At 53.0% G+C, this 17,678-nt stretch overlaps 1 protein-coding gene across 1 annotated transcript; it reads right to left on the bottom strand.

The window, feature by feature from the left end:
- Window positions 1-1,386: 1,386 nt before the first annotated feature.
- On the bottom strand, window positions 1,387-14,595 carry C20H7orf57 (chromosome 20 C7orf57 homolog). Its single transcript, XM_033088174.1, has 9 exons — window positions 14,436-14,595; window positions 14,066-14,296; window positions 11,903-12,088; window positions 10,023-10,149; window positions 7,721-7,877; window positions 5,879-5,976; window positions 4,317-4,519; window positions 3,254-3,268; window positions 1,387-1,810 (listed from the first exon to the last, which is right to left on the bottom strand). Exons 2-9 carry the CDS (start codon window positions 14,118-14,120, stop codon window positions 1,764-1,766), a joined length of 888 nt encoding a protein of 295 aa, XP_032944065.1. The 5' UTR covers window positions 14,121-14,296; window positions 14,436-14,595; the 3' UTR covers window positions 1,387-1,763.
- Between the last annotated feature and the right edge of the window lie 3,083 nt (window positions 14,596-17,678).

Raw genomic sequence — 17,678 nt, 5'->3', positions numbered from 1 at the left:
GATGCTGGCTTTCCCACATATGCCTGCGCCTTGCTTTATGGGCAAACCAACACCCCAGAGAGCCCCGGCTTCCCAAAGCTGAAGGAGAGGACGATTAGTCAGGCATCATGTTAGGAACTTGACTCTGATTAATGCCCTGGCTGGGAATTATCTCCATGTTCCATAGGAGGAAAATGGGCTCAGAGCCAAGCTCTGGGAGCGAAGGTTGTGGTGAGGTGAGGTTGCCAGGTGCCTCCACAGAAATGTCAGAACCTGAGAGGATGTGAGTGTACACGCAGGCACACACAGTATAAAACTCGTATTGAACTAAACAGGGTTTTTGCGGGTTTTAACTGACAATTTATATTTAGCACAATCTTCAATATTTTTATCTTTTGGAAGCAAATCACTTACTTTGGAATAATTGCATGGAATTTGTAAGTTTTTGTTTTCATAATATGTTTGTTGTATTTTATGAGCAGAAATTTCATTGCAGGACTGGCTTTTTCAGTAATAATGGACCCTGGCTGCCCTACATGGAGCCAAGATCTGATCACAGGAGTGTACTCCCAATTTTGTCCTCTCCCTAAACCTCGGGTGTCTCTTAGTCTAACAACCTAAAAAGAATTAAAGAGTTGTAAGCTACTGATAAAGAGCTGTAAGCTACTGAGGATTTTTTCTTAGGATGAGGACGTTGAGAATGAATTTAGAATTGAGGTAGAGGAAGAAAGAGGAGGGAAAGAAGAAAAGAGGAAAAAAATAAACGTCTTACAATAATGCTATATTCTTTTTATTCAATACATATAGCCATTCACACCTTTTCCTATCGCATATATTCCCCACACTACTGTCTGTCTGATCAAACAACATAGAGACATGTGCTCAATTAAGTATCTCATTTAAAGAACTAACTTAAAACTTCTATATTTTAGGTGAGCAAAGGCATGATAAGTTTACTCTGGGAAAGATGCTAAAATATCTGTGATCTTATTTGGCTTCCTGAAAATATTCCAGCAGAAAATTATTACTTTACTATTGAATTAAGTGCACAAAATACAAAACCACATTTTAATGCTATTTACTTACATATAAACAGTAACAAAATTTATGAAACAAGAAAATTCAGTCTGATGATTAAACAATTTTGTGAAGACTAAATTAAAAATTAAAATTCACATATTTTTACTTAAAGGACGAAACGTAAATCTTTAATATGGATTTCAGTCTATGCAAAAAAAAGTTAGCGAAAATTTAAAACTAGCAAATGCTTCAATGTTTTTTATATTAAATGTTTAAAACTTCAAAGCATAATAAATTAATCTTTTTCTTAATATAAACTAGATCACAATATTCTGGAATTAAAGATTTTTCATAACAGAAAACTTTTTTCTGCCGAGATTACAGGAGCAAACACAGAAAAGGCTGTGAGTTTCTTCTGGTTAAGAGTGTAATCAATGGATTCCAATGGGAATATCACCCACGGAGGGGCCCACAGGAGGGGGTGATGCCAGCCGGTGACCGGGAGGCAGTGGCTGCTTCTAAGACCCGGGGCGTCCCAGGCCAGCGAGGTACAGCGACTTAACATCCAGACAAATGCAAGAAGCCAAACCCAACACTTGTACCATCTAAGCCACGGTGACGACAGTCTGTTCTAAGACGAATTCTTGCGTAAGAATCTATGTTCACAAGCACAGCGGGAGCCTCACAGAGAGAGCTGAAACCCAGCCGGGTCACAGGTAGCCGTCAGACGGCGACCCTGGCGCCCTCTGTGTAGGTGTCGGGGTTTATTTGAGTTTCGCAGGCGTCGATGCCGATGGCGACGCTGCTGGGCCTGCAAAGCAAAGCAAAGCAACGCAGTGAGAGACAGATAAGGGGGCATTTTATAAATTAGAAACCGTAACCGTTAATTTTCAATTTAAAAACCGCGTATTTCTGCACGTATTTGTAAAGCTTTTGATGAAGTCTGCGTGACAGTAGCGCGCGGCTGTCCCCGCAGGCACGTCACACAGCTGGACCACGGCTCCCCCTGGTGGCGGCGGACGGGCTGAGCGCCCTTCTGTCAGAAGGTCGTCTGTGGCCTGCATGCGTTGAAAAGTCTCCGCTGACACAAAGACGCTGAGCTGAGCTGACAGGGTGAGCAGCACCTCCGAGGCCGGTGGCAGGACGGCGACCACGGAGTCGGAGGAGGCCGCCCGCTGCCCAGCCCCGGGACACTGGCTCTGGTCCCTGAACGCGAGTCCTGCACCCGCATCAATGTCAGCTCTTTCAAAGTGTAGTCCTGTGCCAGTCACCAAAAGGCCAGCTTTCTGGCAGAAACTTTCTAAAAAGGCTGCAAAGATTGCAATAAGGAAAAAAAAAATAATCCTGGGTCTGTGGAGGGAAGCAGCATTAATAGGAAGGTTTAATGAGGTCCAGGGAGTTATGGCGACAGCGTCCCGCTTGCAGTCGGAAGGAAGGAACAGACATGCTCTGGGCCAGCTGCTGTTGTTGATCAAGGTGAAAGCTAAAGGTGAAATAGGGAACAGCAGTGTGTGGCCGCCTAGACGAGAGGTCAGCAATTCTGGTGGGGGCAGGAGCCCGAGTTTCTGCATTGACACCTCAGTGAGCGGGGAACCGAGTTACCCCGGCCAAGTGGTCATCGCCCAGACCCCAGGCCCTTCTGCTTGCTTCTTCCTTCGTTCATTTTGAGCCCTTGCGATGTTCCTCTCGGGCTATGCAGGACTGCCGATCATTTATACTCTTGAATATAAATGCACACGGATCACACAACACGCGCAGTGCTTTATTTCCCCATAGAAAGGGCACAACCCTATTCCCTATTCTCATGTAACACGCCAGTTCCTGGCGAGGCCATACAGTTTGTTGGTGGTGAGGTAAATTCCACCTGTGTAAGGCCATGCAGAAAAAGTGCTAAAAACCTTAACTACCCCGTGGGTGACCCCAGGCCCCAGGCATCCCCGTGCCTTTTCACTTCTTTCTTCCATTATTTAAACCCAGCTCGCTCACGTGGTGTGTAATACAATGTACGTCTCTGAACTAAACCATGTTTTATTTTCTGGAATATGCATAAAAGGACAAAATAATCTTGGAATAAAGTGAGTGGTGCTTCTTTTGCTGTCCCCAATTCGTGTAGTCAGAATAGAAGCTGTATGGAGACAGACGTCCCAGGGTGCCAAGAGACCTCCACGTCAGGTTCACAATCTTTGCCCATTGCCTTTTTCGGGTGTGAGATAGTTTTGTATTTTGGTGCAAGTTGGTCTCTATAAACACTCACTTGTTGGAGAAGACTCTGTAATAAAGAATAAGTACATAGTTGTTCAATTTAATGAAATAGACCAAGTATTAAAAGCATTAGTAGTTTTAATAAGTACTTAAAGGATTAGTAAGAGGCTGTATTACTTAAAATGGTAAGTCCTAGAACACAACCGCCATTGTAAAGTTCCAAAGGGCACTTTTTACATTGAGTGTGAACTTGTCACGCTCCACCATGACAATGGAGACGGAGGCTGTGTTATCACCAGACCTGGCCCGGCCAGCTGGGGCCAGGTCGGACCAGGGGCCATGATGACACCCCTCACTGGTAAAGGAGCTGCCACCAGCGTGAGGAGCTGGATGCGGAAAGGCCAGTGAGATCACGCTGACAAAACATTACGTGAAACACTTCGGATGCTTAAGAGACAGAACATGCTGCCTTCCTCCTAATCCAAGAAATGAAGCCTCAAGAGTATAAATGATCGGCAATCCTGGAGCTACGGAAACGGAACATGCTGCCCAGACACTTTAAGGTGGACGTGGCGGAAGTAATGCGAACTGTACCTGTGACTGGACTATTAAAAATCAAAGCTACTACAGTATCCTGAACATTGACAGGGAAACTTCTAAACTATCCTGTTTAACTACAAAGTTTAAGAAACACTGAAGATGGAGCAATTTCAAGTTGGAACGTGAGTTCTTTTCAGAGACCCCAGGGCTTTCCATGAGGCTGCCTCAAAGGGAGCAGCGGCTTCCACAGGTGCAAGCACCGCTGTCAGAATCTCTTGGATCCAGGAGACTAAAACTGGTATTATTTAGCATATTATTAGTTTGGTACTCCAAATGAAGGATCAACACTCTTGGCAATTAAAAGAAAATGTGAAGTGACATAATCATGACTTTCGCTATTCATCTGAATGTAGGAAAAAGCAACACACACGCTATCCTCCTGTGTATGCAGCTCAGTACTTCCCCATGTTTTCGACACGTGTTTTAGGTCACTCATTACATAGTGAGACAAGAGAAAGCGGCTGCCATGTCAATGACAGAAGCTCGGGGCACGTAGGTGGCTGGGCGCACGTCACCTGGGTCCTCTGCAGATTCTTGGGGGACCTCGGGGCCTGGGAGCTGCTCCGCATCCTGGCGCCCTTCGGGGTCTTGGGGCAACTGAGACGATGTGGATGCAGTTCTCCTGTCTGCGTCCTCTCGCTGCTGGAACCACTCATCCCTATACCCATTGCTGATGAGTTTGGAGAAGTTTGTGGGTGAGCTGGTTTTTTGACCAGGCCTCAAAAAGAGAAAAATTAACATCAAACTTAAGTATAAAGCTTAATGAAAATCCAGAAGAGTTCTAGGCAAACATACGGGTAATAAATTAGATGTTTATTGTCCCATAAAACGTAACGGGGAGATCTCTCTCTCTATCCCCCTCTTTCTCTCCCTCCCCCCTCCCTCTCTCTCCACTTTTAAGCCCGAGTTAGCACACTTCCAAGCATTCCTTGTACATGGTGAGAGCAGGCTTAGTTGTTTTCAAAGCCTTTCTTCTTGACAGCCAATCAGAAAAGAGTAATTCCAGCCCCCTTCTAAGAAAACACTGACCCTGCCCATGGTGACAGGCACTCAGCCTCTGTCATTTTGTAACAACTGCTTTCAGAACCACTTCCTCCTCCTCTGCATTATGGACCATCTCTGCTTCTGTGCTCAGCTTTGCTTCTACCTGTCGTTCACCTGTCACTGCATCTCTGCAGATCTTATTAGAACCTACACCTGTGCAGACCTTATCAGCACCTACACTGAAGACTGACAGAGAGGTGTGACCTGGTGGAAGCAGCTGGAGCTTGGAGGTCAGACAGGTCACACCTCAGCTGCTCCTTCGGCCTCAGGTCTCCTACTTGTAAATCCGTTGTTAAGGGTGTTCCCACTGGCCCCCTCTTTCCCTAAATATATCTCCCTCCCTCCCTGTCTGAGCTTGGTGCTCTCATGGCATTTGTCACATACAATGTAACTGACTGCTTGTTTTTCTCCCCACTGGATGAGAAGCTGAAGAATTAGACAACGGATGTCATTAATTGCAGCACCAACTAGGATTCTGACACAGTAACGAGAGACAGATGAAAATGTCCCCACGCCTCACAGATTGTCCTGCGGGACGCATAGCCAGAGCACCAGATGCGGACAGCAGCATCCAGGCCTTGGTGACAGAAAACATCAGCCCGAGCAACACCCGTGTCAGGACAGGCGGCCCCACCGTCAAAGGCGAGGCTTTGTGAGGACGGGACAGGGAGGCAGGAGGGTCTCAGGAGGACCCAGGCCTGCGGCGCACAGAGCAGCTTGTTGGGGGAGCTCAGCATCTAAACCAGAAGACCACCCGACAAAGATGAGGGCGAGGGACAGATGGGCCACGCAGGGCACAGCCGGCATCAAGGAGGGAGGGAAAGGGGCCAGGAGGCCAGCGAGCCAGGCGGGTCAGGCTCTGCAGGCCGGGCTGTGGGAGCTGTGACATGGTGTCTCATTGCCACACCTGCTGGGGACCCAACAGCATTAGGCCAACATGAGCAGAGCATGCTGTTCCCTCATCGTCGCTGGGACCAGAGAGCACAGACCGAACCCCAGGCGAATCCTGACTGTGGGCTATGCGTGCACTTACATGGGGGGAAAGCAGACTCTACTTCCTGCAGGGTCTTTGGGGCTCAGCGGGCTCCCTGCTTTGCTGGGGTACTTTGAGTTAATGGCTGGCAGCCTCACCTGTGGGGAGAAACACACCAAGTCCCGATTTAGTGGAGCGCTCAGCAGCTCTGATGCCAGAGGGGAGGGCAGCCCACAGCCGGCTGCACAGCCGGGCAGTGCCAGGCGTGGAGTGTGGCCACCCTCTCACGGGTGACCAGCCACAGGGAAGGCAGCATGGCGACGACCCACTCAACACACTGTGACTCGGAAACTCACAGTGGTGGTGGTTTTCCAGCAAAGATGCATCTACTCCACAAAAAGAGCATGAACAGCTCACGGCTGAGTATTAGGGAGCCCCCTCAAGGGGCCCCGAGAGGACGAGGGTCCCTCAGCAGAGGGTGGGCAGGGCTTCCCTGGACGCGTCTGCCAACAACCTCCACTCCTTCCCCCTGAACCGTCAAGTGGGAACCAGCCTGGCCATGGGGCTTGGACACCTGCCCTGACCTCACCCTTGAAGATGGGCTCACACCGCCCAGCCACGGGGGACAGTGTTGTGCACGGTGCCAGCTGCCTGGCCACCGCTGCCCTGGCATGACCCCACTGCAGACCCCTGAGTGTGTGCGTCCGAGGGACAGATGCAGACGGCCTGGCTGAGAAACCCAGGAGGGCACCGAGGTGGCGGCTGGGGCAGGGTGGTATGGGGGATGGGCTTGGGCACAGGGGACAGTGTGGCGGGAGGGAGAGTGCGGAAAGTTGACTCGGAGGAGACAGACTAGTGGGCCAGAGGCCAGGAACGCCCCACCCGGATGGCAGCAAGGGGACGAGGAGGAGCGCTGACGTTCAGAATAGCACCAGGGGCCTGGCAAACAACAGGCACGAGGGGTGACGGAGAAGGTGAGTCCTGAAATGGAGGCTGGGCACATGCTGGAAAGTGTGCCCAGGGGGCCCACTCCAGTGGAGTTAGAAGGGGAGGGGCGGGCGGCGAAACCTGGGACGGGAGCCATGACACTTAGACAAAGACACAGGAGGGAAGTTTGTGACCTGGGATCAGGCAAAGGTTTCATGGACATAATGTCAAAAGCAAAGTCATAAATGAAAAACTGATGAATCAGACTTTGTCCAAATTAAGAACTTCTGTTCTTCCAAAGATGCTGGTAAGAGAACGAGTAGACCAGGCACAGACTGGGAGAAAATAGGTGCCAGACTCATCTCTGGGAAAGGACCCATCCAGGATATGAAGACCTTTCATGTCTCAATGATAAGGAAACGAACTATTAAAAATGGGCAAAAGATTAGGACAGATGCTTCACTGACAAAGATATATGTGTGGCAATGGAGCATGTGAAAAGATGCACGATGTCACCAGGCATTGGGACAATGCAAATTTAAACCTGGATGGGGAGGCACCTGCTAGAATGGCTTCAACCAGGCAGGACCACATGCTCAGAGCGAGGGTGAGGGCTCCGGGCCGCCCTGCAAGGTGGGGCCATCCCAGGCCTGAAAACAGCCAAGGGTCCGTCAGCTGGTGACAGCCCGACTGGGATGGCTCTCGGTGCCATGGCCGTGGGAGAGGCCCGGCACAGGACCGCACATCGTGTGGTTCCCAAGTTGGCACCTGGCAGAGGAAAGGCTGGGAAGACTGAACCCGGACCGTGTGTGCCGGGGCTGGGTGGCCTCGTCCCTGCAGTAGATGTAAGTGTAGAGGTCTGACCTGGTGCTGATGCCATGGCAACAAGAGATACAGAACCGAGCAACAGCACCTCACTGACTCAGGCAGCCGCCAGCAAAGGGGTGCCGTGCCATCCATTATGGCCCCTGTCACCTGTTTCCTCTCCTTTTCAAGCTGCTCGGTCTCTCTCTGCCACACTGTCTTCACATCAAAGTCGAACGGGCCCCTTCTGGGCTCGTGGGTCCTGTCGGCCGGGTCTGGGGTGTACTCCTCGTGGACCATGTAGTCCGGCATGTAGGCAGCAGGCGCCCTGTGGAAACAGGGGACACCTCCACCCTGCCGGGCGCGACCTGACCGCCCCCCTCCCGTCTCCCTCTCCGCCTCCAGGTAGCAAACGCCATCCTTCCTCCCCCTGCACACCCCACACGCCCGCAGCCCTCCCCTCCCAGTTCTGTCCCCAGGGCCTTTGTCCCACAGTCCAGAGACCCAGCCAGACAGCACAGCATCAGTAAAACGGGGTAAATGAAATTCTAAGTTATCGAAGCAGATACATGATAAAATGCACATTTCTTCTATGATGCATCACTGCTTTGTCCTGTCAAAGCAGCTGGAGGCCCTCAGCACTTAGCGTCTCGCATGACCACCTCGTAGTCATGGGAACTAGCCGTTTTCTGTTCCGTGGTCATTTTCGATGCCGGCATTTCAACTTGCAGCCCGTTTTCCTGATTCTGGAGGCACCTCAGTGCCTGGACATCAGAAAGCTCCTGGCCTGGAGCAGTGCACCTGGGGCGCTGTGGAGCTGGGGTCCTGGGTCCCCGGCTTCTTCCAGTCTCACCAGCCCCCTGCACAGCCCAGGGCGGCCAGGCCTTACAAAGCAGGCTGGGTGTTATCCTAGCAGCAGTGTGCAGTGGAGCGAGGGCTATAAGCCGATTTTCAGTTTCCTAGGATAACTGAGGGAGGCTGGAATGGGGGCAGGGAGGGGGCAGGGACTGGAGAAGGGGCACTGCCAGCCTGTGTGGGGGAGGGGAGGAGGGAGCAGGCCTGGCAGGTGTGGGCTGATCAGAGCAGGGACAGAAAAGCAGATGGAAAGGCAAAGCACAGGGAAGGGCGAGGGGGACAGCAGGGCTCCCAGCCTTTAGGTTGTTGGGCCCTAACCCAGGAGGAGGGAGCTGGGCGGCCCCTGAGGTGGCATGTGGAGAGGCCAGGGAGCAGCAGGTTGGGCTGGGCACACAGCCTGGGAATGACACAAAGTCCAGGAAGAGAAGTCACAGGGGGGTCCAGCCCCCAGGGCAGTGCAGGGGGGAGAAGGGCTGGGCAGGTGGCCCTGAGACCCCCCTCTACTTCGTGTCAGGGGCAGTAGAGCTGGGCACATCTCCCAGCACAAGGCCCCTCCACCCCCATTTCTAGGATTCTCTACGGGCAGGAAAAAGCCCACAGGGACTGACAAGCGCTGAAAATAACAGAGGACTGGATGGTTGGAGAAACAGGTTAGGCAGTGTCAAGTTAGGCAGCTCATCGGCCCCACAGTTTCACGGAAGGAAAGCTCCCCCGTACCTCCCTCCCCAAACACCCCTAACTGACCAGAAGATCAAACTAGACCCTCTGGGACGCTTGGAAGATAAGGTCACTCTGGGACAGGAGGGGACAGCAGTCTGTCAGCCTCCCAACTTGGGGACAGAGCAGAAGCAGGAGGGACAGTCCACGTGGCCGGTGGGCGGGGAGAAGGGCTCCGCTGAGCACCCATGGGTCTCGCGTGTCCAGGACACAAGGAACTAAGGTTCTCGGCTCCTGGAAGCCCCATCCTGGGAGCCCAGGCGGCGTCGGGCCCCTGCTTCCTGTGTCACCTTCTCTCTGCTGTGCCCAGTCCCTCCCCTCCCCAGGGATATGCTGTGAGCCAGATCGTTTCCAAGACGCCACAGGCACAGCCTCCTGGCCACGCTGAGGACGCATAGCACGTCTGCCTGCCCATTTTCTAAGCCAGACCAGGAAAGCCAGCTCAACAGCTTTTCACCCATTTCCCAGCCCGAGAGGTGGCTGGGAAGTGGCAGTGTGTGTAGGAATTTCTTAGACGGTTTGAATCTTACAGGGACAATGGCTCCCCAGAACTCTGCTCAGTGTTACAGTAATTGAGGATGTCCGGTGTTTCTGCCTTTCTCTAGCACCTCTCTCCTCCAAGGAGAAGGCAGCTTTGGGACAAGCCGCTGTCATAGGAGGCAGGCCCCCGTGGCACAGGCACGAGAAGCAATGCGCCTGCAGCAGCCACAAGAGGTACAACTCGAGGGGGGCAGACACAGGAGATTTCCAGAACTCCGGTGCTGCAGCCACTTACCCTGCACCCCGCAGAGAGCTGGCCGCTCACAACACCATCTGGACCCGTAGGTCCCCCTGTCCCGCATATCAGTGTTTGTAAGCATCAACAAGCTGTTTTTCCCGTATGAAGACGGATGCTACTCACTGCCTCCCGTGGGCTGTGGGTGGCTTGCTGTGGTGGATGAACCAGTCCGGCAAGGAGTAGGTGGCCGGGGTGCCGCTCCTGGTCCCCATTCCAGTCTCGGTGCCGGGGGCACAGTGCATCAGCAGGTCTCAAAACCAAAAAGCAGCCCTGTGAGTGGGGCCTGCCCACCAGGCACCATGCGTGACGGGCAGGCGGCTCACCTTTACAAGGGCACTGTGACTTCTGGGGTTGGCTCTGGGCTCTGGGGCTCCAGGACTCGGGGCGACCGGGGCCCTCACCGCCTGCGCACATGTGCCTGGCACTCAGGAGGGACATCCGCATGCAGCCCCCATCCCGCCCCGGGTCCTGAGCTGTCATCTGAGCAGGCCAGCATCCACGCGTGACCGTGACCGGGAGGGATGGTCATCCCCCCAGGCCGACATCGGGGGAGCAGAACTCAGGTCTCGGGGGGCTGCTGGCTGGCTGGCCCTCTCAGCTGCCACACCCACCCTTGCACCGCGGACCGTCCCACTGTTCTCTGCCGTGGTGGGGCTGTCCCTGACCCCACAGCACGTTAGGGACAAGCGGTCCCCTCCAGCCACTGACCCACCTGTCCCCTCTTGGGTTTCTTGGATTTCGCCTCCTGTCCCCCCGCCCCTCACCCCCCAGGGGCTTTTTCATAGTTGGGGGCTGGGCGGGGTGTCAATCACTGGTTAAGCCCAGCAAAGTGGTGATAACAACAGAGTAACAATGGCGGCAGCCCACATTTATCGACTTCTTAACTATAAGAAATTCTTAACCTATTTTAAACTTTTGATTTTTTAAATATTTCTGACTGAGAAAAAGGTTGCAAGAATAATGTAAGAATTCCCCCAGTCCCCTCAGGCAGACCCCCCAGTGCTAACATTTCATCACATTTGTGTCATCACGCCCTCACCTCTCTCTCTGACTCTATCCCCTATTAGTACAGTGTCACTGTCACTGCTGTTTGGGGACAGTGGGAGTGAGCTGCAGACAGGATGCCCCTAACTCCTGTCTCCCCCAAAGACAGTCATTACATAATCACAGCACAATGGTCAAAATCAGGAAAGGCCTGCTGCAGCCCTTCATCCCACTTGCAGACCTCAGCCCGTTTGGACAGCTGTCCGCCAGGGTCCCTTTCCCCAGCAGCAAGGAGTGGGGCGGTCCTGTCCTATGGGACACGTGGGGGGAATCCAAGGGCTTGTTCCAGGCTTTGTAACACTGCAGCCCAGATGTTGTCATTTTGTTTCCTTTACCCTGTGACAATCTCCTTCAGGGTAATGGCAGCCAGAAAGAAAGGTTAGTATCTGCCTGCCACTTGTGCCAAAGGCCAGCTACAGGACATTTCAGATGGGACTCCTTCCCCGGTCAGCGATTCCTGTCGGTACAAGTGGGCCGCACTGTCTCAGTGACGTCATGAATGAAGTTTGGTGTTCCTGAGCGCAACCGCTGAAACTCATCTAGGTCCCCATCATCCAAACCATCTTACTGCACAGGACGGGCAACGAGAGGAAGCCACAGGGAAGACGCTTCCTGAGCTGCTTAGGAAGGGGTTGGACGCCCAGCGCATTGAAGCACAAAGACAGCCTGTCATGCGGGCAATTTCCTGAGACTCTGCAGTTAGAAAATGAGCCGGAGCTGAATCACAGCTACGGTGTCCCCCGGAGGAGAAGTGCTCTGAAGCCACACCCAAGAATTCAGCCCACTGAGTCTAATTTGTTATACACGGTTAGCGGGGCCCTGAAGACCACACACATCGCCAACTGCACCAATGAACCCCGGCTCCCACGGCTGGGGCAAAACTCATGGTGTTTCCAGGCACAGAAATGGTGACAAGCGGCCCTGTGGCTGCCCCACAAAACAGAGCCGGGTGTGCTTACCGGGTTGGCCGCCTTGCTTGGCCAGCTTCACGTACTCCGAGTCGGTCTCTTTGATCCAGTACCTCCGCATCCCCTGCATGTGCCCACTGGGTGAGTCCCCAAGCTCGCTGACACCTGGGACCTGGGACGCTGGTGGCACATCCTCGGCCTTCTCGGACTGCCTCGCGGGAAGGTCATAGTACCAGTCTAGAGAGGAGAGTGGGTTGTTATGGTGAATTCAGGCTGGTTCAGTGCACTGCCTGGAAGATGGCTAAGCACCCTCCATGGGACCTCAGGGCGGGAGAGACTGACACAGGACGTCAGCCAGAGAAAGCAGCAGCACAGGACATGCACGCTCTGAAGGCAAGGCTTCGCAAAGCCCATCATCCTCCCTCATGGGAGTGGGGGCTCATCCAATCATTTGAAAGACATAGGAGAAGACTGAGGTCCCTAAGGGGAAGGAATCAGCCTCCAGACGCCTTCAGACCAAGCCCTGCAGTGTCAGCTCTGCCCAGCGTCTCCAGCTGCTGCCCACCTGGCAGACGGTGGACCTGCCAGCAGGAGGCGCACTGGCAAATAGTGCTGGATGGGTCAATTTACGCAAGCAGACAAGGGTCCATGAACAAGCAGAAATCGTCCTCTAAGCTAAAAGCTGACATCCCATTCCTACTTAGGACTGAAGCTGGGATCCCTGCATACAAGTAAATATTTAACAAGGCAAACCTTTTCAATATCTAAAGGACAGTAATTAGCTGGATCAACACTACAGTTTGGAAAAGGAAAAAAAATCCCTGGGAAAGACGCGAGCAGTTGTGAGAAGCTCCCAGAGAATCACCGTAAGAATGAGTTTAGGAGCTTCGTATTCTCATCAGATGCAGCTCAAACCATTTCCTTAGAGGGAAGGCACTTGATTCTTGCTTTGCTTTTCCTCTCTGTGTTTTGATTACTAATTAATCCACAGGGAACACCGTGCCTTCTTCCTTCTCGTTACTGGAAGCTTTGGGTCCACCATTTATAATCGTGTGCAAAGGAGCTCAGAGAGCCAGGGCCCAAGTCACTGAGAACCAGCTGTCACCAGCACGCACTCGGGGTCCTGTAGCCTCTGTCATTCACAGGTTATTAGAACTGTATGGCCCTGCATCACCGTGGTGCAGATTTCTATGAGCACCCTTATTTTATCAGTAAGGGGACAGCTGAGAGGGACAAGATGACCCAGCACCCACAGCCCTCTGCTGTCTAAGCACCCGGCACTGTCACACGTCCACAGACCACAGGAGATCCGGAAACAGCCACTGCCCCTGACTTTGGCTGCCAGGGTCTCGAGGGGTTAAAGCCTGAGTGGAGGAGCCATCTGTGAGGAGTGTGACCTCTGGCATCTTCTAAAACTGTGCCTCAGTTTGCTCTTCTGTAAACAGGAAGAGGATACCTCATGTTTTGAGGTTAAAGGTTGCTGTATAAAAGTGCTTATGACTGTGCTTGTTCATCCAGGGGGGCCGCTCACTAAGGCATGGCAAGGTCACACAGAGCCTAAGACCACGTGGAAAAGGGGGGCTGCCAGGCTCTCCACCCCCCAGGGCCGCATGGGCCACGGGGTCACCAGCAGTGGTCCCAGGCAGAGCTCCACGCTCTGTCCGCTTTGGGGCAGACCTGAGGGCTGCAGGCCGCCCGCCTGGCCCCACCCTGCCTCTCCCAGCAGATGCTCTCGCCACCCTCTCTCCAGCCCTCGCCCAGATGGGGAGCCGAGAAAACAACGGCGACACCAGGCACGGCCTCGGGCCTCCCCGTCTGCCCAGCTTCGGCCCCGCTAAGGGAGAAGCCGCGAGGAGGCCACAAAACCCTGGTTTCCGCGGCCAGGCCCTGAAAGCCGGACACGCTGACGTCGGCTGGGCAGAGGCGGCCAGCGGAGGCCCCGCGGGCCGCGGAAGGAGGAAGTGCCTACGCGAGCGTTCAGGGAAGGAACCGGCCGAGTTCCGGAGGGTGAGCGCAGAGAAACCCAAGGAGACGCTATTGCGGCCGCGGTGCGCACCGCGTTGAAAACAGAGAACGAGGCTACCCCCCCCCCCGATTCCCTGTCAGTCGTGCTCGGGCGGCGGCGCGGGGGCAGCGTACCCCTTTCCGTGGGGTACCCGCTGCTGGTGGGGCCACCCTCGCGGACGCCGGCCGCTCCTCCCGCCCGTCACTCACCGCAGGGGGCGTAGCGGCCCGCGGCGCCTGGCAGCTCCTTGCCGGAGCTCCGCATGCCGGACACGAGTCAGGGGCTCCCGGGGCGCTGGGTCGGCCGCGGGCTGCGCCGCTCAGGCCCGTCCTCCTCCACGCACACGGACGCAGGCGTCTCCCACTCCGGAAGGGCGCGCAGCTCCACGCGGCAGACGGCAGGGGCACACGCACGAGCAGGGCCACGTCCTTGCCGGGAGGCTACACAGAGGGACAAGTCCCGTCGGGGACGCAGCGGAGAACCCTGTCAGTGAGCAGCCTCCCGGGACTGACCCTCCCCGTCCCGGTGACAGGGGGCACCCGCCCCTCCCCGACCCCGAGGCCGCCCGCTCCCGCTCACCGGCTCCTGAGGGGCTCTGTGGGTGCTGCTCGCCGCGCACAGGCCAAAGTCTACACCCTGCAGGAGGCGGAGGACAACCCCAAACTCCCCGAGTGGCGCCGAACCACAACCCACGGAACCGCAACTCGCGTCGCCGGGCAACGGCCCGGGTGGCCAATCGGCGGGCGCGGCTGGGGCTCCGGCTGCCGACGCAGCGGGGCCCGGGGCGGAGCACGGGATCCGCCAGCCAACCGCCGGGGACGCTGGAGCGGGGCCTCGGAAGGGGGCGTGGCGGGGCGGGGGCGGGGCCGGCGTCCAGTCCTCAGCCCCCGCCCCGTTCACCCCACCCCGAGTTTCCACAGAGCGATCCAGAAAAACGAGTCAGATTTGCGCGTCGGCCTCCCGTTTATGTAATGCATTTTGAAAAGAGGACGCATATAACAAGTACCTGGGAAAAGTCAGCAGACAGTCTGCCAACTGCATCAGCAGGAAAACGGTGCTGTAAACATCCCTCCTCATACCTAGCCTTTCCGGGAGCATTTCTGCTGTGTGAGCTGAGAGGCACTTCCAAAGCCTTTGGCCCTGTTTCTACGAAACTGTCCAGCGTCCCAGCCCTGGACGTCTTAGTAAGAACTCTGGCCTGGCTAGATTAGGGTTCCACACAAGTAGGGCGCTCCGTGCTCCCAGAATGGACATCACCTCTCAGCCCCACTGCTCAGTGAAGCCACCCGCCACGACAGCCACGGCCATTTTGTCATCGGGAAGCTCCATGCTGCCTGGCCCGAGAGAGGACCCAAGGTTGACAGGTGTCCGTCAGTCCAGGGGAGCTCTCATAGACATCTGTCAGAGAAACCTTGTTCCAACGACTGAGAACGGGAAGGAGCTTTGGGTTTTTGTCGGAAATTGGAAAAAAAAAATCAAGACATTTTAATGATGGTCATTTGGCAAGTTTTTAAACAAGGTGTTTCCATTACAGGACTTATGCCTTAGAAATCTAGCAGAAGGTGGATGATACAGGAAAGGGGGACGAGAAGACAACTGGTGACAGGAATTAACCCTAACTCCGGGGTCGAGCCAGCTCTCATACACAATTGTGATGAATTTTGAGGGTCTTCAGCTGGCGCAGTCACATAGGCATCAGGACTTCACATTGCAACATCAAATGTTTGTTCCACTGTGTGCAGGGCCACTTCCAAGAATAAGGGGCTTTCTCTTACCTAATTCACAGCACCCTCTGCCTAGGGGGTTACAGTCAACAGAGGTTGTTTTTAAAAATAGTGGATCATAGTAACTGGAGCCGTTGCAACTAAAGAGTATCTTTTTCTAGTTCTGAATTGGTTTAATAGAAGAGTTAAGAACTCACCCAAGTTGACAATATTCCTTACTAACTGAAATCATAATTTGAGTTATAATGAAGACTGACCATTCCTTAGAAGAAATTTTGACTTTCGGAATGTGACTGAAATTACAAGTGTTTGCAGACGCCAACTCAAATAAGCTCTAGGTAAGGTGCAGTACAAATGAAAACATGACAGGAAAAGAATCTATTTGGAATGAGAATAGCTCACAGTCTGTATTTCCTACACGTTCTCACATCTGGTCCTTCTGTCACATAACAGCTCTCAGTGCTTAGAAGGATCCAACATTTCCTCACAGACAACCTCAGTTTGTGCACAATTTTATTCAGTTTTATTTGTAGGTGTTTAGATAAAATATGTATCTTATTAATAGAGATCTTATATACCTATTTCTATATAGATATCTCTATATGTCATATCTTATATATACCTGTAAGATATAGATATATATTATACATAGACATAATAAGTATCTTACATTTTATATAGAGAGCTCCTGCTCATGAGTATTTTGAGAAGAGGATAAAAATGTATTTGGGTAAAATTCCCATTATTCAAAGCCCTCGACCCTTTACTGCCTGCTGCTCTCTCCTGGTTCACACTGTGGTTGACTGAAGTGGATTTATGTAAACTCCCAGGACACATCTTCACTTTCCGCTTTATCCATTCTGTTCAGTACTCCAACCCCAAGAAGCTAAGATGCCTGGTGCAATCCCATTCCCGAGCCATCACCCCAGGGACCTGGGACCCAATCTTTCCCCCTGTCAATTATGCACCATACTCTTCAGACCAGGGTTTCATGAACCCGAGGGGTTTCTAAATTTTGTTTTCTTTTTGATGATAATCTAAAATAATTTAAAGACAAATACTTCCTTTTTGACAAATATGTTGCAGTTCGGGGTTTCAACCTAGTTGGGAAAACAAGACCATCATCTCAGTAAGCAGAGGGAGACGGGGGGTCTTTATGTCCCTATCGGCAGGTAAGAAGCCGGGGAGCCATGGGGAGCCATGAAGCATGGAGCAGGGATGGCAGTGAAAGTAGGAAAGCCCCACTCCGAGTCAGCCTGCCATCCAGAAACACTGGGGCACCGAGGAACCGGGCCACACAAGATGGATTTTGTTTTTTATCCAGTAGTTTGAAAGGGTTTTTAAATTAGTACACAAAACATAAAGAAATACATTGAAAATGATACTAATTTCAGAAAAAAAAATTTCAAGCAAAAGAAGACATGAAACAGAAACGGGTATACAAAAACGCAGAACCCAGGAGAACGTGGGTTCAAGCCAGGTGAAAGAAAAAGCTGACTCACTCATCAGAATGCGTAAGGAAACTACTCTGAGGCACCATTTACAGATCTATTAGATTGGCAGAGAGAAGCCGTTTGATAAGACATCGTGTCGGGGAATGGAAGCGCAATCTCCTAAGTTCCTAGTGGGACGTTCAAATGGTGGTCTGTGCAGAGGACAGAGGCGGGACTTCCCAGACCCCCTCTCTGCCCAACAGCGCCTCCGGCTGGACGGCCCTCCAGACGCGCTGATGCCCGCAGTACAGCTGAGCGCTGGACGCACTTACTCACACACTCTGCCCCCAGTGCCAAATGCGCATCAGTAGGGAGTGGTAAGGCGCAGTCACGGTAAGACATGGGGTGGCCGTGGAGGAATGACGGAGGTCACTTCAGGTAGGACGACTCCCATGGCATGTTTTGAAATGAAGAAAGCAAGAGGCAGACCACCGTTTATAGAAAGCTATCACCTACTTTAAACAATGTAAAGAGATGAATCTATCCATACACACACACACACACACACGCACGCACGCACAGGTAGATGGACATAAACACGTTTTACCTAAGTATCATTTGCATATGCAGACCATATCTTTCCAAGAAAATGATAACATGGGTGT

The sequence above is a fragment of the Rhinolophus ferrumequinum genome, chromosome 20 (assembly GCF_004115265.2).
Source record: "Rhinolophus ferrumequinum isolate MPI-CBG mRhiFer1 chromosome 20, mRhiFer1_v1.p, whole genome shotgun sequence".
Classification (NCBI taxonomy): Eukaryota; Metazoa; Chordata; class Mammalia; order Chiroptera; family Rhinolophidae; genus Rhinolophus; species Rhinolophus ferrumequinum.
Note: the sequence above shows the minus strand (reverse complement) of the source record. Positions and strands in the feature narration are given on the sequence as shown.

Excerpts from the sequence above, each read along its gene's own strand:
- C20H7orf57 (XM_033088174.1), bottom strand. The coding sequence starts at position 14,120 with ATGCGGAGCTCCGGCAAGGAGCTGCCAGGCGCCGCGGGCCGCTACGCC. Across the intron at positions 5,977-7,720 it reads TTGAAAAGGAGAGGAAACAG|GTGAGGCTGCCAGCCATTAA; the intron begins GTGACAGGGGCC and ends TTCTCCCCACAG. Across the intron at positions 4,520-5,878 it reads AGAGTCTGCTTTCCCCCCAT|GCCTGGTCAAAAAACCAGCT; the intron begins GTAAGTGCACGC and ends TCTCTTTTTGAG.